The 27,245-nt window shown below is 38.5% G+C and overlaps 1 protein-coding gene across 8 annotated transcripts in view; it reads right to left on the bottom strand.

The window, feature by feature from the left end:
* caskin1 (CASK interacting protein 1) overlaps positions 1–27,245 on the bottom strand; it is a 99,483-nt gene that overhangs the window by 31,287 nt on the left and 40,951 nt on the right. For 7 of the 8 annotated variants that reach the window (XM_047801182.1, XM_047801184.1, XM_047801185.1 and 4 more), the window contains exons 2-3: positions 15,137–15,188; positions 2,260–2,357 (exon numbers count right to left, since the gene is read on the bottom strand). In XM_047801182.1, coding sequence (XP_047657138.1) covers positions 2,260–2,357; positions 15,137–15,188 — 150 coding nt within the window. Of the gene's footprint in view, positions 1–2,259; positions 2,358–4,665; positions 4,705–15,136; positions 15,189–27,245 lie in introns of those variants that run through there. The other variant, XM_047801186.1, reaches the window with a different exon arrangement.

A 27,245-nucleotide genomic window follows, 5' to 3' on the forward strand; every position in this document is an offset into this window, starting at 1 on the left:
AGCTCTGAGGCATGGTATCAGATGTCTTTATTTATGACATATATTACAGCACAGTAAAATACTTTGCTTTGCATATCCCAGCTTGTAAGGAGTTCGGAGAGCACAGAGTCAGTTATGATATGATACAGTGCCCCTGGAGCAGAGAGGGGTCAGGGCCTGGCTCAGGGGCCCAACAGTAGCAGGTTGGCTGTGTGGGGTTTAATCCCTGACCTTCCAGACAACAATCCACAGCCTTAACTTTTTGAGCCACCTTCGTCTACTCCAAGAAACCTGTTAAACTGCAGGTTATAACGGCCTTAAAAAACAAGATGCTAACATTGTAACAAATATAGTTCAGTATATTGCTCGATCAGTATAAATTGTTTCGTTATTCTGAATAAATACACTATGATCCACAAATAAATATAAAGAGTTTCACAAATATTTTTTACAAATTTCACAAAAAGAAATGAAATTCACAAATAAATAAAATGGGATTTGCAAATAAAAAAAATATTTATAAATTGTATTTATTTGCGAATTGCTTCCTGCTCATTTGTGAATCGCGTTCTGTGCATTTGCGAATCACTGCACTCACTTGTAGCCCTCTCTTCAGAGATGGGCTACAAGAGCCTGTACTGTCTACTCCAGCCAATCGGACAACGGTCTTGTGGCGCTGACCAATCGTGGCACGGTCTACCTCAAACCAATCACATTCTGATTTACTCGCACTATCACAGTGTAATATGTACTATAAAATACGATTAAAAAAAACAAATAAAAAGCATTTGTTGCAGATTTGAGCCCAATCTGGTAACCCTGTATGGATTGTAGCCAGCACTAAGGGTTAGTTCAATTCTGCTTTCTTTGGAAACGATTTCAGCATCATCAATGGGTCCAGGGGTAGTGTGAAGAGTGAGTAAATCAAAACGTGATTGGCTGGAGTAGACGGTGGGCGGAGTCCACCTATTTGTGGATTCTTGCACGTCTTGACGTTAGAAATGTTTCAAATCCACAAATGCACAGAACGCAATCCACAAATGCGTGCCGTGATTCACAAATATGCAGGAAGCAATTCGCAAATAAATACAATTTATAAATATTTTTTTTATTTGCAAATCCCATTTTATTTATTTGTGAATTTAATTTCTTTTTGTGAAATTTGTAAAAATATTTGTGAAACTCTTTATATTTATTTGTGGATCATAGTGTATTTATTCAGAATAACGAAACAATTCTGACCCCATAGATCAGTGTCCAGCTCCCAAAAATCACAGAAATCCACAGAAAACACTGCCAGTGGAGAGTGCGAGGCATCATCAGGGACACCCATCATCTCTGTCATGAACTGTTCACCCTCCTCTCTTCAGAGATGGGCTACAAGAGCCTGTACTGTCACATCAGCCGGCTTATGAATTTCTTCCTTCCCTTAGCTGTCACATGTGCTAACTCACCCACCTCTAAGACATTCCTCACACATCCTCATCCACACTTATAATGCGCACAGCTTAACTGCTACAGATGTCCATAACACTGCACTTTATTCCTACAGTAAATACTTTACCTTATTTACTCATTGGCTTTGTAGTTGTCAGTCATGGTGTAATCAGAAAAAGACCGCTCATATCAGAGCAACCTGAGGGCTGACCCTGAGGATGTCTAATGCAGGATGGCATTTCTCCCCAATTTGATCACTCGCAATTCACATCCATAGTCCCCACATCCGGCTCCTAAAGGCTGGATAAGGTGAAGGCGAGCACATTCTTCCTCTGAGACTGCAAATGGTACCCATTCAAACTGCTGCTCATGCTGCATCATGTGGCAGTGTAACACCATCTACCCTCTTCTGCATACATGAGCTCACATATAATGACATCTCTGTGAGTAACAGAGGAAAGCGAGACAAAGAAAAAGTGTATGACATCCCTGCTACCCAGACATCACCATCCAATGTGCTGGATGGTTGTAGAGTCGCTGGGATTTAAACCCATGATCTCCTGACCATAGGGTGAAAGCTTTCCTGTTGTTTTTGCTTAGCAGCTTAAAATATGTTTCATTTATTGTCAGTGTTGATGTAGATGATTTCGTTTATTTTTTATATCATCATTTTCATAAATCTCTTACTGAATAAATGCATTATTTCATTTGCATTCTAATACTTTTGACTTTATCATCTCAGTGCAGTCCTCTACACTCATTCAGCACTAATTAGCTTTTTCGCTTCAGTAGCTGTTTGCTTCATGCAACCTCAGCTAACCCAGTTCTCAATATAGCACCTACCTTTCTGGTCCCTGATGTCCACCATGGCCTGAGAGTCCAGCAGCAGAGAAATGAGCTCCAGGTTCCCATTGAGGGCAGCATGGTGGAGTGCAGAGAATCTAAAACACACACACATATAATAAAGAAGATGAGAACCTCGAGCCCAGTATTTATAAGAGATGATTTGTGATTTGTATGTAAAAGATGAAAGCGAGGGAAAGAAGACTATATAAAAAGAATTGGTCAATAATATCAATATCACCACAGACTGTATAACTGACTGACTATTAATTTCCTCAGGCTATTACAAATATTTCCATATGCAGGTCAGAAACGATCAGTGAGGCTGTCAAACCATGTAAACACACTAGTGCCTATTAGATAGTACATCAGAGCTAGGACAATATTACACAAGAGAGAAAACAGCTAGTGCAAGTTAGATACGGCAAGGGTTGCAAAATTCCGGAAATTTTTAAAGCTGGAAACTTTCCATGGGAATTAATGGGAATATATGGGAATTACCGGAAATATATGGGAATTAATGGGAATATATAGAAATAAACTGGGAATTAAAAAAAAATGAGAGTTGCCTATAACAAGGAACTTCACTGTAGTTACAAAAAAATCTTGCAGCATAATTTTGTTTTCAATTTAAGTTGAATTTGTACCCTGCGTTCCTGGGTCACTTTGACTATAGCACACTGCTTACTGAAGAGCAATTGAGGTCAAACCCCCTGCATGTACTTGCATTCTTCCACTTGTTACATACACAGTAACACTTTATTTTAGGGTCATTTAACTAGTTGCTTATTAGCATTAATATTAATAGAACATTGGCTATTTATTAGTACATATTAAGCACATATTAATGCCTTATTCTGCATTACCTTATTCTACATTTTTAATTGTACCCAATACCTAAACTTAATAACTACCTTACTAATTAGAATAGATTACAGCAATCATAGGGACATATGTTTATTACAATTATTAAGTTTATTATGTTTATTACAAGCATAATAATGTTTATTATGCTTTGTGTCACTCGATGAAAGAATCAATTAAAGTTCTACTTACAATTAAATCAGTCAAGACGTCATTTTTAAAATTTGTATTACCTTGCATGCATGTCTGCTTATGACCAAACAAAATGTTTAGTTATGTTTGTACAGTATATGATATAGTTTATATACATTTCCCTATATTTCCAAATATAATTAATTAATTAATTAATAATTCCCATAAATTCCTGTAAATTTTCATAAATTCCCATAAAGTTTCCAATTTGGAATATTTCCAAAATTCCCCAGATTAAGTTCCTGTGGAAAATTTCCGGAAATTTCCGAGAAACTTTCCACCCCTTTGCAACCCTAGGTATGGCACACACTTTATAGGACCTACAACCTTTTAGCCAAGAGGTATTAGTTAACACCTCAGATAGTGCACATTAGCCTGAACACCTCAGATAGTACACATTAGCCTGAACACTTCAGCTAGTACACATTAGCTAGTACACATTAGCCTGAACACCTCAGATAGTGCACATTAGCTGGTACACAATAGCCTGAACACCTCAGCTAGTGCACATTAGCTGGTACACATTAGCCTGAACACCTCAGATAGTACACATTAGCCTGAACACCTCAGATAGTGCACATTAGCTGGTACACAATAGCCTGAACACCTCAGCTAGTGCACATTAGCTGGTACACATTAGCCTGAACACCTCAGATAGTACACATTAGCCTGAACACTTCAGCTAGTACACATTAGCTAGTACACATTAGCCTGAACACCTCAGATAGTACACATTAGCCTGAACACCTCAGCTAGTGCACATTAGCTGGTACACATTAGCCTGAACACCTCAGATAGTACACATTAGCCTGAACACCTCAGATAGTGCCCATTAGCTGGTACACATTAGCCTGAACACCTCAGATAGTACACATTAGCTGGTACATATTAGCCTGAACACCTCAGATAGTACACATTAGCCTGAACACCTCAGATAGTGCACATTAGCCTGAACACCTCAGATAGTGCACATTAGCTGGTACACATTAGCCTGAACACCTCAGATAGTGTACATTAGCTGGTACACATTAGCCTGAACACCTCAGATAGTGAACATTAGCCTGAACACCTCAGATAGTGCACATTAGCTGGTACCACACAATACATATAAATATGCTACAAAAAATTAACTACAAAATAGCTGGTACACAAAACATATAAACATATAATCTAATTACACATTAGATTTGATATAAATAAATAGTTCATAGTTAACCTCAGACACACGTACACACACACACACACACATACAAACACACACACACACACACACACACACACACACACACACACACACACACACACACACACACACACACACACACACACACACACAAAGTCTCAACTCACTAATACTGCAAAACAATTCTTCATTTCCCATGAAAAAAACAGATATACTCTGTAAAGAAGAAATGTCAACTGATAAACTATAAACTGATGACTATTTATACTGTGCTCTCTTGAGTTTTGGAGGATATTTTGCTCCTAACAGAACAAATAAAGTGATTTGATTGGGCAAGTTTCCCTGCTTCAGAATTGGTACGTGGAATGTGCTGTAACCATAGAGACGGCCATGAGGGCTGAGGTGAGTACGAGAGTGGCGTGAGCACGCTCAGAGCAGAATACTAAACACACACACATAAGTGAGTCAGCCTTCTTGCTTTCGCTTGATCTCTTTCATTTTCTCTCTCTACCTGGTAAAGAACTCCCCTTTCCTTCCTCTGTGTAGTAAAAAGCACACAACATGTAATATTCAAGACCTCAAAAATGACAGCTTTGATCCACAATTCCCTGTATGTGTTATCTGAAAGCAGGTGAAATATCAAACACAAACACACAATCCTGAGTCCATTGTGATCTTTGTCATTATTTTTGTCACTATCATCACTGTTTCCTGCATCAACAACATAACTTGATCATGATCATGGACATCAACACCACCACCTCTATCCTCATCAAAATAACCATCACAATTACCACCATCTCTATCATCCTCATCAAAATAACCATCACAATTACCACCACCTCTATCATCCTCATCAAAATAACCATCACAATTACCACCACCTCTATCATCCTCATCATTATACCCATCACAATGACCACCACCTCCATCATCCTCATCAAAATAACCATCACAATTACCACCACCTCCATCAGAATCATCATTATAACCATCACAATTACCACCACCTCTATCATCCTCATCATTATACCCATCACAATTACCACCACCTCCATCATACTCATCAAAATAACCATCACAATTACCACCACCTCCATCAGAATCATCATTATAACCATCACAATTACCACCACCTCTATCATCCTCATCATTATACCCATCACAATTACCACCACCTCCATCATACTCATCAAAATAACCATCAGACTTACCACCATTATTACCATCACCATTAGAATCATAATCATCATCATATCATCTTCAACATTGGAATTATAGTAACCATGACCATCGACTATGTCCTTCTCCTCCACCTCATCATAATACCATCAATCCACACTGTAATACCACCATTGTCAACCGTAGATCTCTGAACACCACCACCACCACCATCAGCACCATCCTTACCATCGGTAAATCCAATTCATTTATTTGCAATTCATTTGACAAACTGGGCTCATGAATAATTATGTGTTTGTGTCTGTGTTGAAGCTCTTTTAGCTTGTGTGAACACAATTTACTACAGCAATCAGCTTATATGTTTTATAGCACAGGAATGATTTAAAAACAAACTAGCACTGTAATACATCAAGACATTATACACAAAGTTGAAACACAGCACAGTAACCAAATGGCAATGAAAAAATATTGCTTTTCAAAATAAGTAATTTAAAAGGGAATACGAGATAAATCAAACCGGTGATAAAACTGAGAAAATATCACCTATTTAAGTATCACCTATTTAAGTGTCTTATTCTTATTCGTATTCTTATATTCTTATGTGATTTGTCATGATAAAAGTGCCATATAAAAATGTCTACATATTCTACCACAGTTAAATGTACATCCCAATGTGATATGTGATAAGGCCACTTAGCGCCAGAATCCTGCAAGGGGAGAACAGGTGTCTCCTCTAAGCAAATGTTAATAATTCATGAACATGTTCCCAGATTGTTCTCATCTGTCAGGAGAGCGTTAATTATGCAGGATCCTAGCTCACCCTGTCGGCAAGAGCTTACAATGAAAAAGTGCTAAAACGCTATGATATAGAGACAGCTTCATCTCTTAATTCCCCAGCAATAGCTTTAAATAAACATCCGTTTATCATGAAGGATGTGCAATGATCATCTAAATCAGTCATGTCCAATCATTAATCAGATTTATTACCGTGCTCACTGGGCCTAGCAACCAGAAAAAACCCACACACTGCCATGTAGATACATACCTATAAAATGGTCATGACAGATAATGTCACAACTGTACTCATTTGAAAGGAGGATGCTTAAGTAGGCAACATGTGTCTTGTATATTTAAAAGAGTATTGTAAAAGAAGGTAATTTGTTTCAAAACTGTTTTAAAGGAATACAAGTGATCGATTCCTACATTTGTCCAGCTGTCAATATGAACGATGCTAGCTAGCATTAGTAACTTGGTTAGCTATGTTAGTCTGAATGTTCTTTGCCACAACAAAGACGTTTTCTTATTTTGAAAAGTTACCTGAATATTTACACAGGAAATTTTAGACGTATTTGTGTTATGCAGCTGATCAATTTTCTTGGGGATAAACTGAGATTATACTAATTATACTAGATTTTTCCTGAATAGAATTATTAGAAACTCGGATATTTCAAAAGCATCTAGAAAAAGCCAAAATCAACTGAGTCTTTTTCTACAAGGTTCTTAAGATCACTATTCCCTTATTCTGGTTACACCTATTTTTCCTAATGCTGATGGCATACATATTTCTGCTAGTTTTCCTAGTTTTCCTGAGCAGAATAAAATGTGGAAACCTGACCATAACACCCATATGTGCTTGTTGAACTTAACAATCCCCTTTTGCTCTTGTAATAAGCTCCAATCTTCTGAGACGGCTTTCCACGAGATGTTGGCGCGTGGCTGGGTGGATTTGTGTTCACTCAGCTACAAGAGCCTTAATGAGATCAGGCACAAAACACAGATGTTGTAAGAGTGCGGAGGTCTGGAATGCAGTCAGTGTTTCAGTTCATCCTAAAGGTGTTCAGTGGGGTTGAGTCAGAATCTTTGCTCTGTGCTGGGCATTTGAGATCCACTTCAACCTTAACGCACTATGTTTAAGGGATGTAGCTTTGTGCATGGAGGCATTGTCATGCTGGAACAGGTTTTAGCTTGTTAGTTGCAGTGAAGGGAAACTGTAATGTTACAGCATACAAACACATTATATACAGTTGTTTTCTTCCAAATTTGTGGCAGCAATTTAGGGAATATGGGACAATGGTTTTATTGGTCTTTTGTCTATATACTGTTAATATAGTGAATATATCTGTGATCTTGTCAATTATTTCTGGCACTGAAACAATGCTGGATGTCAGCGTTATTAATTACAAATACCACATTTTCTCTAATTACACTCAAGACCTATTGAGAAGTTTCCTAAATTTGATTGGGCATGTTTTATTATGTATGTGTTTTACTTGACAGACAAATTATATGAAAAAGAAAGAAGAAAGAAAGAAAAAGAGGAAGGAAAAAAAATGCTGATTACAGCACTGAAGAAAAATAATTAAAAGTGAGAAAAAATCATTACTATATTTGCACTCAGTGGAAGTAGTAATAAATCTACAGCATCACATTCACTCCACTGTTCAAGTGGCACTTCAGCCAAAAATGACATTCCACACAATTTACTTCTTACCACAAACACAGTGAAACAGTTTCTACGTTGTTTCTAACAGTGCATGTTCTTCAGTTTTCCATACAAACTGTATTCCTGACATTCCTGAGGTAAAAAATGACACTGAATCACTTTCTTCCTCAGCACTATATAATTTGAAGCGTACAGTATACGTACTTTACATGAAAATGATACAGTTCTGAATTTATTTGAATATGTATTGCATTTCCTATGCTGTATAGCGGGCATCACCAAATGGCAGACCGCGGTCCGGATCCGGACCGAGTGACAGGTCTGACTGGACCCGTTAAAATTCTAATAATATCATATTAAGCAACTCCTTATTATAATCTAATATTATAAGATTATATAAGCTCTTTGATATTAATAAAAAGATAAAAAATTAGTTTATGTGCAGTTAATCTAGTTATTATGACAGGAGCGTCATCAAAAGCCAAGCCAAAAACAGATTGTTTCTGTTCCATACTCCAGAGTATGGCAGGTGGCAGTAATGCACCTATTTACGCTGGCAGGACAATTAAGATTCATACTGCTGGCAGGACAGTTACATGCCCATTTCTCTCACTAGGAACGGAAGATGGAAAGGGAGTAAGGAGAGGTGGAAAGGAGAGAGGAAAAAGGGAGCTGCTCAAAGCTCTGCACTTTTCTTTTATTCAGTAAATTCTGCCCTGTTCTATTTTACTTGAAATGTTTTTTTGCCTAAGGTTCTTGTGTTATTAATGTAGTTAATGTTTAAAAAAGGGGCAGCTCAAAAGTCTTTTGTTTAATTTTTTTCTTAAAGATTAAAAGCACTTTTATTTTATTCAGAAGATTCTGAATGTTTTACATTACTTGAAATATAGGCCCTAAGTTCAGGCTGCTCAAAGCTGTGTTTGCACTTTTTATTTATTTTATTCAGAAGAAATTCAGTGTCTGTTGTCTGTTACTTGACATGTAGTAAAGACAAGTACAGTATTGTTTTCCATTCAAGTGCCATACAAGTTCAGACTTTGAAAACACTTGAAATTTAACAATATGTATGTGCTTTATTGATTTTATTAACATGAGGGTACACTATGTTAAGTGACAATATAAGATTCGGACCTTTGCTGGGAGGAAATTTTAGTAACTGGACCACTTTTAATTTTAATTGAATACCCCTGCTGTATTGCATTTCCTATTCTGTATTGCTAAGCCAAGATGAAGCAGTTCTCTTGTTAGTGGTTAGCTAACACTTCTGAAGTAGTAGCTTTCACAACTGATAGATCACATGATTGACATGACTATAGACACCCACTATATTTAACCTTAGATATCTCAGTGATCCGGTTTCCTCCTTCAGTCCAAAGACATGCATGGTACAGTAGGTTGATTGGCATCTCTGGAAAATTGTCCTCTAGTGTGTGATTGTGTGAGTGAATGAGAGTGTGTGTTTGCCCTGCGGTGGGTTGGCACTCCGTCCAGGGTGTATCCTGCCTTGATGATGATGCCTGAGATAGGCACAGGCTCCCCGTGACCCAAGAGTTCGGATAAGCGGTAAAAAAATGAATGAATGAATGAATATCTCAGTGATTAATGCTAATCCACATCCACAGAAGAAAACATCATGTAGTTATAGTGGTGTGAAAAAGTGTTTACCCATTCCTGATTTTTCTTTTTTCTCATGTCTGACACACTTTAATGTTTTAGATCATCAAATATTTTATGAAATTTATGATTTTTTTTATTAAGGGAAAACAAAATCCAGCTCTACATGGTCCTGTGTGAAAAAGTGCTTGCCCCTAAACCTAATAACTGGTCGGGCTGCCCTTAGCAGCAAGAACTGCAATCAAGCATTTGCGATAACTTGCAATGAGTCTGTTACAGCGCTGTGGAGAAATTATGGTCCATTCATCTTGGCAGAATTGTTGTAATTCAGCCATATTGGAGGGTTTTCAAGCATGAACCGCCTTTTTAAGGTCAGATTCAGGTCAGAACTTTGACTAGGCCACTCCAAAGTCTTCATTTTGTTTTTCTTCAGCCATTCAGAGGTGGACTTGCTGGTGTGTTTTGGATCATTGTCCTGCTGCAGAACCCAAGTTCACTTTCGCTTGAGGTCACAAACAGATGGCCTCACATTGTCCTTCATTATTTATTTTTTTTCTTAGACAGCAGAATTCATGGTTCCATTTATCACAGCAAGTCTTCCAGGTCCTGAAGCAGCAGAAACAGCCCCAGACCATCACACTACCACCACCATATTTTACTGTTGGTATGATGATCTTTTTCTGAAATGCAGTGTTACTTTTACGCAGATATAATTGGACACACACCTTCCAAAATGTTAAATTTTTGTCTTGTCAATCCACAGAGTATTTTCCCCAAAAGTCTTGAAGATTATCAAGATGTTTTCTGGCAAATCTGAGATGAGCCTTTACAGTATGTTCTTTTTGCTCAATCCCAAAAACAATCTTCAAACAGTGCCATGTTAGTTTGGATTTTGTTTTCTCTTAATAATAATAACCTTCAATTAAACATTTAATGTTGTGTTTACTTGTGTTATCTTTGAATAATATTTAAATTTGTTTGGTGATCTGAAACATTAAAATGTGACAAACGTGAAAAAAAAAAAATCAGGAAGGGGGCCAACACTTTTTCACACTACTGTAATTCTGTGTACACGTACACGTCTGTGTTTATTGTGAGTATTTACATACAATATGAACCCTACTTAACATGTTCCTAAGTAAAATTTGATTGTTGAGGGGCAAGCTGCAAAAAAAACAACATATTGTAGCTAGCATAATATTTGGCTAGGCAAGTAGTGTAGCATGACAAATTCATTGATTCTTAGCTAATCAGTAGTTAATAGTAAACTGAGTACAATGTTATTCCATGTAATGAAACAGACCCATGGAATATTTTGCTTTTATAGTGTATTTGCTAGACAAACCCATCCAGAGATGTTAGAGTCTTTCTAAGGTGGCACTCGATACCCCAAGCCACCACATGGCCACACCCCTGTTCCTGATTGGTTGAATGATGGTTGTTCTTCTAGCAACGTAACTGTGGCAATGTTACAAAATGTTGGCCAACGCTGTATATACTGTATGCATGCCAGTGTGCCAATTAGACAAACCAGATCATGGAGTGTTTGATGTGTGCCGATCCATCACTAAGGATGCAAAACGTTAGTGTGAAGTTACGGCTTGTGTACTGGCTAGTCTGTGTATTGTAGAGGTAGTGTAAGATTGAAGTGCACTGTAGTCAGTGTTTGTATCTATCTGAGGGTGTCAGAATGAAGCAGGGTTTTATCTCTGATCACCAGGGTTTGATTGCTCCTGCTTCTCAGAGGCCAAAGAAAGAGACTTTGATCTGTGGGGCTCTAACCACCACCAGGCTAGTGTGTGTGTGTGTGTGTGTGTGTGTGTGTGTGTGTGTGTGTGTGTGTGTGTGTGTGTGTGTGTGTGTGTGTGTGTGTGTGTGTGTGTGTGTGTGGTCTGTAAATAGAAACAATTTGTGTCGTCACTACAGAGAACATGATGGTAAGACAGGGAGAAAGAGAACATAATGAAAAAGAAGAAAATATAATTGAATAAACAAAAAAAAACAGTGAGAGGGGGAAAGCTGAAGAAAAAAAGAGGAGAGGAGAAGGAGTGGAAGTGAGGCACGGACACAGAAGCCTTTCAGACACAGAAGCCTTTGTCCTTCTTTTATGCCACTTTCTGTGATCCACTTCCTTCCTGAATGTATGAATGACATCATAATCTTGAGTCAACTTTATTTAGTACACAGCCTCATAAATAGTTAATCAGTTGGGCCGAGCCTTCATCAGTTAGTGTGTAACCACGTTACTGTATGTGGAGTTTGTATAGCTCTTTAATTAATGGCAGAGACAACATGATAGTGAACCCTGTGGAGTCCTGAGCTGTGTAAAGCAAGAACATTCACAATGCCACAGCACGTTTATGAAGCCCCAATCAGTGCAAGAATAGAGTGGAACCTCCAGTTTGAGTGTGTACAATAGGCTCACTTTTAACAGCAGTGGAACAAGCAGAACAGGCAATCCTAAACACAGAGAGCAGAACAAACACACACCAAGCTCAGGCCTGACAAGCTTTGCCACCACCAGAGATATGGACTCAAACCAGCTTGATGGTACACTTTCTAGAAGAAGGTGTATTCTAGAAGAAGATGTCTTTATTTGTCATGTATACATTACAGAGCTACATTCCAGCACTTGTTAGGAAGCTAGGGTAAGAGCACAGGGTCAGCGATGATACAACACCCCTGAAACAGAGACTGTTAAGAGCCTTGCTTAAGGGACCAATGCCCCCTTTCCACCAGAAAGAACCGGGTGCTGGTTCAAAGTTAGTGCTGGTCCTGGTTCAAAGTTGGTTCCACTGGTGAACCTTCTAAGAACCGGTCTGCCTTTCCATGGGCTAAAGAACCATCACAGGGTCAAGTGTTACGTCACTGTATACGTCACGTTTCTCAGACACAAACACATCAACAATGGTGGATGTTGCTTTACTGTTAATGCTCATGGCTTTGCAAACCTACATTGGCATCCAAACGCAGCGAATCCAACATGTACGTGCAGCTCCATGTAATTTGTATAAACGGAGGTTGCAATTGAGAATAACGGAAAGTACATAACATTATTTTATCATTAACACAGAAAAATGGTAGCCTTAGCATGTAGCTACCTACTATCATGTGTGCTGATAATTGATCAAATTGCGGTAAAGTAAAAGTGTATTAAACATTGGTATACTTAAGGTACATTATCAAAGGCGCTAACAGTAACCCCGCCCCCAGCCCCACCCCCCAACCCCTGACGCAATGGTTCTTAAGTCTAGACCAGAAATGTTTTGGTGCTAATTCAGAGCCGGTGTTTTGGCTGTCGAAAAATAAAGAACTGATTTTAAATTAGGCTCTGGCTCCGAACCAGCACTCAAACTGCCTTGGTGGAAAAGGGGCACAACAACAGTGGCAGCTTAGTAGTGCTGGGGCTTGTAACCTTGACCTCCTAATCAGTAACCTAGTACCATAACTGTTAAGGCACCACTGCCTCACTGCCACTCTCAAACAGATCTAAAGCAGCTAAAGGCAGTTTGACTAATCCCCCTTCATGCAGTTATAAAGTTTTTGATACACACAATCCCATTTTACCTCTAGCTACATGTAAACGCTAAGTTAGATAAAAAAAAACAAAAAAACATGGCAATTGTCACCTAGGCTAGCTACTTCCTCTCCTTCCAACATGTTCGATTCAGTTTCTCTAATGATCAGGACCAATCGTTTATCAGACTCATGGTATAGAGGAGATATACAGGGCCAACACACTGCAGCATAAATATTATTATTAAATAGGAGCATGAACATCACACTAATCTCTCTCTCATTCTCTCTATCTCTCTCTCTTTCTCTCTCTCTCTCTCTCTCTCTCATATAAAAGGATTCTTTACTAGACAATGCTTTTGGGAATAGAGAATCGGGTCTTTTTGAGGACCCAGCATGAGCAGTTCCATTTCCATCAGCATTCTTTATATTGATCATCACTGAAATGCTTAATGGGAGGCCTCAGGTGCCACTGGACCTCACTAAAATTTTATTAGCCACTACAGGCTCCTCTGGAATGAATCTGGCAGTGAAAGTCCTATTAGCTTGTCAGTGATAGTACTGACGCTACGTGTCTGACGTTCCACTTTTGTTGCTGTCGCTAGTAGGCGTTTACGTGACAGGTCTGCTTGTCACAAAGTCTTTTTCTTTATATATCAGATGGTTAAAAGAAAATGTCTGATACACACATTTGCATGAGGATGGATGTCACTGTATGAATCCAGCAGATAAACAGGAAGTGGCAGCACAAACTTGCAAGTGGTTATGGTCCGTAGACTGATGTGTCTTTTCATAATCAAGCCCGAGGTTTTGAATCAAAAACTGCAATTGGGCAGTAGGGCAGTGAAGGCTTGAGATCGCTGACGGTTTAGAAGTTTGGAGGTTTAAGCCGCAGCACGACCAAGCTGCCACTGTTGCTTGAGCGAGGACTTTAACCCTTTATCATAACTGACCCTGTGCTTTGACCTCAGTAAAGAATTGCATTTCATTGTGCTGTAATGTACACATGACATCTTCAAGCGTCCACTTTCTCTGGATCTATATCTGATCAATGATAAATAGAAATGCACAACTAATCTATACTTGATAAAGATTGATCTTAAAAATAGTAGCGATACAATTCCCTTATGGTTTAGTATATGTAGTTGGAATAGTTGAAGGCTTCACCTCATACAAAAGAATTATTCAACATAATTTAAAATAATTGGTAGTTGTACTAGAACAAGTGGTGTATTAGAAACGTGCACGTGTGAATCCTAACACTAGGTACCTTTACACGCGACAAAATAATCAGTAACTGCACTGATGGAGCCTTCATGTAAGCACCTCGGTCGCTCCAACTCAGCTCAATGACTTTACGATTGGATTAAAAGCGTTGGTGTAGATGCTAAAAATTAGCAATGGAATCGTTTTAATTCAACTGATTTCTCGACCAGGTTCAAAAATAACTTACGAACATGCTGTATTTTAGTATTTATCGATTGATGAAATCTGATGAAATCTGTGCCATTCTTGAGTACTCCGTCTATAATTGGTAAAAAAAAATGAAGAGACGACAGATTGGGGGCTTTAAACAGAGAGGTTGTGTTAGGTAAAGTAGAGCATGAACAGAAAAAAATAAAGAGAGAGAGAGAGAGAGATAGAAAGAGAGAGAGAGATGTTGCTCAGACATCAATAAATCTGCGCACCCAAACACACACACACACACACACACACACACACACACACACACACACACACACACACACACACACACACACACACACACACACACACACACACTAACAAACCCCGAAATATTTGGCTGCCTCACACAAACCCTCAGTGATGTTTACAAAACAGCTGCTTGGCTCCCTAAAAGGCCTTGTGTGTCATATACTTACCCATCTGTGTCCTGGAAGTTCACATTCACCTTCTTGGCAGAACCCAGCAACTCTGACAAAAAAAAAAAAAAAAAGAGAAAAGTGATTAGACATCATCCTGAACTGTGCAGCGCTGGATGTTGAAGCAGCCAGAGATGTTAAATGTGGGATCAGGACACAGTCACTCAGACTTTTTAGACGTAGGAATGCTTTCAATCTTTTTAAAAAATGTTCTTCAATGTTCTACGTGATATTCAGTGTGTTGCTGCGTGACTTTGCTGATTATTTAAGTTCTTCAACCCTGGCATTGATCCTGCTCTGGTTTCTGTTTCTCTGACCTCGGCATGTTTCCTCTTCTGATCATTAATTACATTTTGCGTTTGTCAGCCTGCCTTTTAAACAAAACCCCTTGTTTCTGCACCCGCATCTGTGTATTTCACTCCTGCTCTGTCAATCATTTTTACATGATAACGTGAATAAATACAAGAGCATCGTGAGAGCGATCAAATCTCTTAACAGTTCTGCAGTACGTGAGTAGCTTGGAGAATTTTGCACACGCAACGCTAAAGTCAAAGACAGGAAGGAACAGGAAGAAGTGCCTCCCTGTCCCTCAGGGCTGAAAACACACAGTCACCCGAGTCGAACAGAAGGCCGCCTATCTGCTCCTCTCAGCGAGAGGATGTGCGAGAGGAAACACCACTGGCCTCTGTTGTCATTAATGTTAGACCGAGCTTATCATTTTCAGGATGTAATAATAAATACTAAACCCAATTAAATATTGCAGTCACATTACATCACAGTTTCTGTTTGGTCTCATTTTAAGACAAAGGTAAACACTGCATATAGCACATTGTTCATAAACTATGATTGGTCAGGAGATGTCAAATATTATGGTTTCTATAGTAACAGCTTCTTCACAGGGACTTGTTTGGCTGACTGGACAAAAACAGGTAGTTATTTTTAACATATAGACATACAGTATAAGGAGTCTCCGGTGTCAGTGCCAATCAAAGCAGTTTTTTTGTCTTTTATACTGTATATATCCAGTATGTTGTGCTCTAATATGGAAGCATCACGGTGTGTTCTCCTTATGCTTCAGGGGATTCCTTGGAGGTACTAAAGTACCTAAAGGATGCTAAAGTATGAATGCTAGCATATGAACTCCCTGAACTTCCTCGATGCTTGATTGACAGCTATCCAAGTCTCCCATCCTGCTATGTTACCAAACACAAGGTGAGAATGACTATTGTTAAACCCCATGCATACCCAGATAGCACACAATTGTCTCTTTCACTAATTGGCAAGACATCAACACCATTAAGGTTTTTATCTGCCACCTCCAGACAGCCTTATCCATAATCTGTGTTTTAAACCTGTCAGCATTGTAGGATAGTAACGCATGATCGTAGGGAGGGTTAATCTCTATATTCTTGCCTTGGAATAAGCAAACAGCTCAGGACCTCAAACATTTCTCCTTCGATAAATTAATTCATTTTAACCTACTTTTCTGGGGGTCTGTGTTTTTTATTCCCAAAAATAAATTTGGGAAGCAGATGAATGATTACAAATGTCCATGTCGTCTGATGGTATACAAACACGATAACACGATAAGTACATTTAGAAACAATAAGGATGTGATGAAATTATGGTTAGAAAGAACATTCTGGATGCTGTTTTTATCTAGTGGTGAATCAGCCTACAACCAATTATTGTAATGATACAGGGGGTGTAGTTTCAAAATGGAGGCATGGAGTTTTAAAATAGTATATTATTTATGTAATGAATAGTAATGAAACCAAGAGATGTCAGCAGTGTGAAAGCACGAATCCACGCATTTTACAAGGGTTATTAAACAAGCGATTTGTGATCACTGTTCATGCCATGTATCAAGAGCTGGTACAATGCCCAAGGACGCCACTATGGGCTTAATACAGCACTTGACAGCACATCTGGCTCAATCTGTAAAGCACTGAAACACTATAAATCCTAAAGAAAAATTGCACCATTAAGACACCGCTTTCGTCTGTACTGTACAGTAGGTATAGTCTTTGAAAATCTATAAACAACAAATCTTCAATAATGAAACTGAACAAGACTCCAGTGGTCTAGCCAGTAAAGTCTAGTTCTTCTACCGTCCGATATATAGAAAGCTAGTAAAGAAAATCTATATCAGACGTTTGTCTTTGCTGTGATTTAGACCCTGTTTGAATCCTTTCCGAAATTCTGCTGGCCAGAGTGGCGATTCCGAACATTATACCAACATTCAACCAGTCATGTTGTTCTTGAGATCACACTAATGAGAAACTCAGAAAGACAGATGGTCGAACACATACGCATATCAGTGGCGGATGCGTAGAAATTGCAGAGGCAAGGAATTCTTCGTTTTTGTCTGACCAGCTGCTATCTCTTATGGAGGATGTTGCATTTAATAGGATAATGGTGCATACAGAGCCTCATGAAGAGATAATGTATAAATCCCACTTTAGCCTGCTCCCACGATCCAGTCTGACCAATCACACTCACTCCTGTAGTTATTTCTGAAGCTTACCTGGTTATGTCTTATTAACCCAAAAACAAAAATTCGCCGTTTGTTTAAAAAAAAAAAGTTTTGTTGTTTCAAAGTTCAGCATTGAATTGTTTTGCGAGTTTTCACTCCACAGTGGTGGTTAATGACTCATATGAAAGTAAACACTCAGCACTTTATGAACTTGTAGTGTTTCTGTTTTACTTAGTCTACCAGGGTCAATAATTTCATAGATATCTAGGTATTAGCCTAAATGATTACAAATTTTAACCTTTAAAACGGTTATTCTATTGCCAAAGGATTTTGCTTCTCTCTAGATACTTGCAGCTAAAACTAGCAAGCTAAAATCTCAAGCATGAAATGAGTCAGAAACGTCTAGAAATGTTGCATTTTAATTATATTTGATTTCTCGTAACATTGTCAGACAAAATTGACCTCATTCATAATATTTTCACTTGATATCTGATTTTTGTAGTGTAGGTTGAATGCACTTTAGCTTTACATTCAATGGCTAGTTCGTTTAAAAGCTAGTTTGATTTCAAGTAACGTTATGAAACGGGATGCATTAATTTCCAGGGGTTTCTTTACCACGACGTAAAGTGGGCGTGTTTCTGGAGGTCTTATAAAAACACCCTCTTTATAAAAAAAAAAAAAAACAGAGCATACCTATGATGAATAATGAAGGACAAAACAGTCATACAGGTAGATTTTATATTTTATATCTATTATGCTTTATTATCTTACAGTTAAGCTATTTTTGAAAACAAATAAACAACCAAAAACTAGGGTTATGGTTAGCGTTAGGGTTAGATTATCAAATAGGCCACGCCTACCCGCTGTTCTGAAATCCCTGGAAATAAGTGCATCCCTTTACGAAACCTGATTTACTGCGGCCAACAAAGATGGCCGCCATGGACTACAACTCCCAGCAACCACCAGAGACGTCAATTGCGTACTTTTAATCTACTGTAGCTCACCTGATTCCAATTATGTGTGTTTGCCTTTTTTTTTTTTTTGAAGCGCCTTTGTTTTCAGTAAGGTATGTGTATGTTTTACGGTTTTTGGACTTGCGTGTTCCCTTTACTTTTTTTATGGTCCTAGATTTTTTGCTATCATATTTTGCGACCGTGTTCTTTCTTTTGCATTCACTGTTTTTGTGAATATTTTTTCCCTGTGTCTACTTTCTGTGAATTTAGTTTTTTTGTCTTTCCTTTTAAATAAACGTTCATCCTGTATTTGAAACCAAGCCCTTAGAGTCTGATTTGTGCCATCTTGCTCGTTAGTTTGCTGTTCAATTCAATTCAATTTATTTGTATAGAGCATTTAACAATACTTATTGTCTCAAAGCAGCTTTACAGAAGTATGGAAACAGAAGAGAGAGAAAGGGACTCTGGCAAGACTAGCTATGACAGCATAACTAAAAGGCTACAGCCAGAAGGTGACACAGATATGAGGGCTTCCTGGATTGTCAAGCATCCCACCACTCCACAGTCTGCAAACCTGAGTGACTTGCGGAGGTGGTAAGCCGACAGCATCCATTCATCCCAGTTCACCAAACACTCTATGCTCATGAACCTTCCAGATCTGCTTCTTTACCTAAGAAAAACTATTCATAAAAAGATAGACTAAACAAATGTGTTTTTAGCCTGGACTTAAAGACTTAGACTGTATCTGAGTCCCGAACACTAACTGGAAGTCTGTTCCATAACCGTGGGGCTCTGTAAGAAAAAGTTCATATATAAACATAAAATGTTCATATCTTCTAGTTAGGAATCTAGCTGCTGTGTCATCAGCATAACAGTGAAAGTCAGTACCATGTTTTGAATAATTGCACCAAGGGGTAGCATATGTAGGGAGAAAAGCAATGGGCCTAAAACAGAACCTCGTGGAACACCAAACATTACCTTAGTTTGTTTATAGTTTAGATCCATTTAGATCTATGAACTGGTATCAATAATGTATAATCTAAGGGGTAAAATACTATACTCCATCCTAAATGTTTTCTATTCATTTTTATGTCAATATTCACTCAGTTATTCATTCATTTATTCATGATGATCAGGTTCATGGTGGATTTGGAGCACATCACACAATCCCTCAGTTACTATTTAAAGAATATTCGCTAAATATGACCAGCTACTTAATGTCGTTAAATGTCATTTCCGACCTGTGTGAATCATGAGGAGAACGTAAACACAGGCAGTAAAATGTTATCAATAGTATTACTCTTTAATTGTAGATGAATGTTGACTGACTCATTAGCATATATTAGCATGCAAGGACTAAATTGGAAAACATACTGTGTTTGTTTAACATGGTTTTTAATGAACATGATTACATAAAATGAGACCTTTTGTGTAATAACCTAATCTTGTTGTGATGAAGGATTGTTGATTTAGCATGGAATCCACACAGGGAAAAAAAAAAGCTACATTCACACATACAGTGGTTTTATCTATGCTAGTCGCCAGTCGCTAACGAGTAGCAGGTGTTCATACTACTGGTTCCCATATTAATAAGGTTTATCAGACGGTAAATTAGAATTCCAAATCAGTTTTCTTGCTGGTAAAATGAAACATTCAGGAGGGAGATTTGGTTTGTGTGTAAAATTCAGCAGTGTTTATCTGCATCATATCCTAAGAGATGAAGGAGAAGCTGTGTGCACTCTGCTGTCTTCACATCCATTGATAGTGGCTGCACCGAGTCACTCCATATTTGCATAAAGTTCAGCTTTGTCGCTTAGCTGGACACAATCGCTGATCATGTCACTGGAAGTCACCAGCTCTCACACCCTAAACAGCAGCAGATTAAATCAGCAGGTAAATAGATAACCTGAATTATACTTCTACATTAACGTGTATATTATCATAAACACGGTGATGTGCTAGCTTGCAGTCCTAATATTAACTAACCAGGAGTGTTCAATCGCTGATTGGCATCCAACCATCCATCCATCCATCCATCCATCCATCCATCCATCCATCCATCCATCCATCCATCTATCCATCCATCCATCCATCCATCCATCCGTTTTCTGAAGGGCTTATACAACACAGAACTCGGGGCACAATATTCGAGACACCCTGGTCAAGTCACCAACCCATCACAGGGCACAATCACACACACATTTGCACACTACAGACAATTTGAACTTCTTTTGAACTGCTTTGGAACTCGGTGTACCCTGAGGAAACCCCTGAAGCAAAGGGCACAGGTGGTAATTATACTCCCAACCCTGAAGGTGTGAGGCAAATGTACTAAAAAAGCAAATGCATCATCATTCAATAATTTATATAATAAAATTGAAGATTTAAATTAAAGTTCCTCCACACAAAATCTGCTCAAACTTGAATACAGGTTAGTAAAAACACTTCAGAATGCTTGCAGTGAGAATTCAGTTGGTTGAGAATTGAATCCAGCATAGTTTCTTTTCCCCAGTACTTGTGCCTGTGTTCTCTAATTTATTAAACAGTGAAACACAACACTCGCCTCATGTAAATCAGTAAATTCCGGGGTGTTTCATGTGACAGCGCCTCCTAGAGGACATGCTCATCTTTCTTACATTGTGTGAAAGTATGAATACTTCACGCTGTGTAAGGGGCAATCAGTGACAGCACAATAAAACAATAAAACACAAAACATTTACTAGAATTGGTGAAATCGCAATAACAGGATTGTTCTTTCAAACTCCTTCCACTGATGACACGTACTGTAAGTAAATACTTTCTGTGATACAGTAACTGTACTCATGACGTGTCCTGGCCCGAGTCTGAGGTCATTTAGAGTTTGCTTGATTTTCGTTCATTTCTGTGAAACGGCATCAAAAGCTGTATATATATAAAACCTTTACACATTTACTTTGTCAGAGTGATGAATGTTCCAATGTGTCCTCATCTGGAGTGTGTAAAATCTGTTGACCCTAGTGCGAGTGTGTGTGTGTGTGTGTGTGTGTGTGTGTGTGTGTGTGTGTGTGTGTGTGTGTGTGTGTGTGTGTGTGTGTGTACAGGTGGTTAATGAATAGTGTGTCTGGATCACTGCACCAAAAACTATTAACACTTGGCTGTAAGAAGAGTCCAGACTGATTTCCCAGAATCCACCACAACATACAGACACACACAACTGTGATGTTCTACATTTAGAGCTTGTTAGATATTAAATCAAACTAAAGAGATGAGTTCATCTCTATGTCTCTCTGTTATTCCTCTGTTCTTCTTCATAAAAGGAGTGGAACACCGAACAGCTGGAACAACATCTCCAAATATATCTCCAGACCTGACAAACCCCAGAGAGTTAGGATACAGAGTCCCGGCTTGGGGGCGGTGATGAATGTTGGATAACGCAGTAATAACAACACAGTGAACAGCAATAAACATTTCCCATATAATCCTTTTACAAATGACTCGTTTAATGTCTGTCGTAACAAAGATTAAACACGAAATGCTTTCTAACTATCGTTATCATTATTTGTAGATAGATTCGACACTTTGCTCTAGAGCTGCTTAATCTTTTTGTTTCTGTCAAAACGTTCCTAATAAATATAGATAAGTCATATTAATTATTTATATACAGTACTCGTCTAATTTTAGCTAGGTCAAGTACACACTGTGTGATTTTATTCCACATTAGTGAAATGTTCTGCGTTCACACTGTATTTTGAAGCCAAAAGATGAAGACCTTTGCCTTTGGTGTTTGAGGGAGGGTTCTCAAATTTCTCTCCAATTTGGTCAACTCCCAATTCTCACCCAGCAGCTGCTTATCTGATCCCTAACATATGACCACCAACAGGGAAGACTTCCTCTAAAACATCTGAAGCCAGTCAACTGCATGTTTTTGAGCTCATTCTCATGCTTTGTCACACTTTCTGCCCTCTTCCACATAACCGATGGCTAACCGATGCTTATGATTGGCTATAGTGTCGCTGTGATTGACCTTCCATGGACCTTCAAAACAACTCCACTCTTTCTTTCCATCTTCTTTTTCTCCCCATCTCTTCTTACATTTCTTCACCATTTTCTCCACACCATTCTCTCTCTCTCTCTCTCTCTCTCTCTCTCTCTCTCTCTCTCTTCCTTTCCTTTTCCCCATTTTCTCCATCTCCTGTGTCCTATCATGCCTTTTCTAACTGTCAATCCTCCCACTTCTTTGTTTCTCTGTCAATCTTACCCTTTTCTTCTCTCCCCTTTTGGTTTCCTATCTTCAAACCATCAGAACTCTGCTGGGCTGCTGGGAACATTGACTTCCTGCAGGATGAAAACAGTCCTCTCGCTACCTGAGCTTCACATCTACAGGACCTGCAGTCTACACCAAACCACTCCGTGTCACTTAGAAATCACAGTTTTCTACATAATTGCACGTAATTCATTTTACTTATTGTTGATTGGAGGCATGATAAGTGAAGTATAATTAGCCTAAACTGTTATCTGTTTTCTCTCATAGACTGCAGCAATATTTTAATTGCTCTCTGTTGCCTTTGACCATGTTCTAATTCCACAGGGTATAATCATGAAGTTGTTAATATTTATGCACGACATCATGCAGGGTGTGGGAGGTTTACTATCATACACCAGCTTGAAAGTGTTGCACAAAAGCTGTTTCCGAGATGGAAAAAAAAAGCAACTTTGATGACATAGCATAGCAACAACTGGAATCTAGCTTGGTTGTGGGCTGAAACTAAAATATTAGTTTTTGGCTATGTAGGATGTCATGGCAGTGGATGCTGTTGCGATGATGCTTTCAAAGCGTGAACTACCAGGGATAAGTAGGGAGGTTGATCATGTATATCAGACTTTCCCAAAGTTTCTATGCTGTATTTCTCTTGACTGGAACTAACAGGTCACAATCTGGTCCAGCATGACAATGCCGCTGTGCACAAAGCAAAGTCTATAAAGGCATAGTTTGCAATAGTAAAAGTTGAAGAACGTGATTGGCCTGCACATTGCACAGACCCCTCTTATGTTTTTTTGTAGCTGAACAGACACAAATCCCTAAAGTAGCATTCAATAATCTGGTGAATAGACTTCCCAGAAGACCAGAGACTGTTATAGCAGGATGTAAGGGGAACCTTACATGAATGCAAAGCTTCTGATACAGGATCCTGGGTGTCATAGTCAGGTGTGTGCATACTTTTGGACATACAGTATATCTGTTCAGATATCATTCAGATTTTGATCGCTGCTTTCCATTTCTTTAATAAGTGTTCTCTAACGTGTTAAGACACATGCAAGCTTCATGGTAAACAGGCAAACTGAAAAGTATCTTAACCAGGGGTGTCAAACTCAAAAAATATATAAAATATAAAACCCAGATAAAGTCACGGGCCAAACTGAATATTTATTGAAAAATTAACTGCAACTGTTATGTAATGTTCAGCCTTTTTCATATGGAAACAAACTGTAGTTTTGCTTGAACACAGGATTTGGAACAACCAGAGCTTGATATTACAAACACATAAGAAATTAAAAAGAAAATAAAGGACAAATCAGTGGTGTTCATTTCTTATTTAAATAAATAAAATAAATTATGTCTCTCACTGTATCATTTTAAATTCCTTTTTGAAGTGGATCTTTTTCAAAACCAACAACAAAACAACCAAAAATAATAATTTCATTCAATGAAAATCCAACAAGAAAACATGTATTCAAACTCAGATTGCTACACTCTGATTTACTCGGCACATTGATCTGCACATTGATCTGCACATTGATCACATTGATTCTTGCCTTTTATCTGGGTACATGATGTCGCAAACTTTGACCATAGACTTTTTGACAAACTCTCCCTCATTAAAGGGCCGGGCAGATTTTGCAATCTCTGCTGCCACAATAAAGCTTTACAGCCTTTACAGAAGCTTCACTTTTTGATTTAGCTTTCATTAACATAGTCTGCAGGGAAACCAGACTTTTTTCATCTCCTCCGCCTTCTGGAGCTTCTGCTTTACGTCCAGGTCCTTGTACTTCTCATAATGTTTCGTTTCATATGTCTTCTTATGTTATATTCTTTCATTACAGACACGCTAGCCCCACACATGAGACAAACAGGTCTGTCCTTTATATTTCGTGAACAGATAATCTGGCTCCTATTGTCCATCTTTCTTTGGCCATTTTTGTGGAGGGTGGAATTAACTTGCCCCATGTGACTGTAGCATGGTTGTTAACGACTGTCAACAGAGAATGAGTGGCTCTTGCTTATCGTGACTATGCGTCAATACAGTGGCAAGGCATTCTGGGATTTGTAGTATTAGCAGAGCATGCGGCTAGCCAGCTTTAATGCACATTTGATATGATCTTGTGGGTCAAATATAATTACAAATTTGGCCCACGTGCCTGAGTTTGACACCCCTGATCTAACCTATAACCTATGGATAAGCAACAGCAGAATTATTTGCAATAATTGGATAAAAAAAATTCCTTAGAAAAGTTTTTTTTAATTTGACAGTTGACTTACCAACATCCTCTACGCAAACACTGATCATTCTGAAGCATGTAGAAAACCTGTTGTATTCCACATGCGCACAACTGTTTATGCATTTTAAATGTTCTGCATAGAGAAATGTTTCCTCTAGATTCCTTTAATAGTGTCTCCTGCCTTGCTAGTTACTGGAAGGTGCTCAAGGCACTAAATTTACTTGTGTGGGTGCTGACACCTTTAAAACCAATGTTTTGATGACAAAAATTCTGGGAAAAAAAAACAACGTGTTAAAATAAAATAATAAATTTTTTAAAGTAATCGTTGCACCCTTTCATAATACAAGCTAATGGAGTAGACTTGGAGTTTATATTGTTTAAAAACTTTTTGACAAACATTTTGATCCGGTTGATGTTAATGGTGTATGTATTTCAACTGCACTCTGTCCAGGTGAAACTGCTTGTTAGGACAAACACACATACACACACACAGACACACACACCGATGCACACACATACACCATTCAGAGAGCAAAGTGTGTGAACAAGTGTGAGAACTTTACTGAAGTTGCTAGGCAACAAGCTTTCACCTCTTCCTACACGTTAGTGTACGCAAAAATACACACACACACACACACACACACACACACACACACACACACACACACACACACACACACACACACACACACACACACTGCTGCCCACCAAACCCAACCCAGCACACACACATGCAGAATTGACAGAAAGTGTGTGGGATAGCAGCGGAGGCAAAGGCAGATCAGTGTGTAGGTTAATCCAGTGGAAATATTAAAAATAACACACACATACTTGTATATAACCTCCAGCACTTGCAGCTAGGCATATGCTAATAGGAATACTTAATATGACACAATGTTTGATAAGATTAATAGAGTTGATGTTAAAAATAATACAAATGTAAAAGGAGTAAATATCAAATGCTCAGTGAGCTAACCTGCTTGCTAACCAAGATGCTAAATAACAGGCAGTTATTAATAACAATCTCTCTCTCTCTCTTTCTCTCTCTCTCTCTCTCTCTCTGTCTCTCTCTCTCTCTCTCTCTCTCTCTCTCTCTCTCTCTCTCTCTCTCTCTCTCTGAGTGTGTATATGTGTTGCTGATGCTGAAGAAGATATGTTGCTGTAATTTAGCAGGTACTAGCGACTAACTAACCACCTGTTATTTAGCAAATTGGCTAGCAAGCTGATATGTGTGTTAGTAGCTTCTGAATTACAGTAGCTTGTTCACAATTAGCTAAAAATCTCTCTCTTTCTCTCACTGTGTGTGTGTGTGTGTGTGTGTGTGTGTGTGTGTGTGTGTGTGTGTGTGTGTGTGTGTGTGTGTGTGTGTGTGCGTTTGCTGAAGGGCAGAAGCTTCCTGAGTGATTGACAGCTGCTTTATAGCGATGTAGCACATTCAATATGTGAGCAGTGTGTGTCAGCTTTAACAGTACAGATAACAGACACAAGGATGTGTGTTTAGCCCTCTGTAATGTAGCTGTCAGTATGTGTATGTACGGGTGTGTGTGTGTGTGTGTGTGTGTGTGTGTGTGTGTGTGTGTGTGTGTGTGTGTGTGTGGTGATTATCCCATGAAGATTACACTTAAAATATAACAATAATCCATACTAGTGTCTTCTTACTTGATTGATCTTTTCTGGACATGTGAAAAAGGATACACAGAAAAGGTATTCAGAACAAGGCACTTGGATGGTTTTGATTACAAAGATGAATTTCAGGCTATTATGAGCTCAAAGAGTCAAAGCTTAAAACAAGTGCGTGGTTAAACAACAGTTTCGTCAACAGAATTCAACGTACGCAATCTTGTCTTTGTTTTGTATATATGCTAAGTTAAAGCAGGTTACAAGTAATGCAAGCTTACCATCTTTACAAGGTGTATTAGTCAAGCTTATCCAACACTGCAGCTCTAGTGGTCAAATGGATGAAATACAAAAACATCCACTGATGGATTAGCATTTTAATCCACTATGCCATTCAACTGCTTGATAGCCAAGTTATAACATTATAAACAGATCTAAAAAAAACTGTCTTTGCTGAAGTACTGGTGTTAGCTAGTAATTAGTTAACATTGTTAGCTGCATGTGAGTTTACTATGGTTAACTAGCATTACATATATATCTTTGAAGCTGGTGTAACGATATACAGCAGTCACCAACTCCAAAAGTA

Source organism: Tachysurus fulvidraco, chromosome 15 (genome assembly GCF_022655615.1).
Source record: "Tachysurus fulvidraco isolate hzauxx_2018 chromosome 15, HZAU_PFXX_2.0, whole genome shotgun sequence".
NCBI classification, from domain to species: Eukaryota; Metazoa; Chordata; class Actinopteri; order Siluriformes; family Bagridae; genus Tachysurus; species Tachysurus fulvidraco.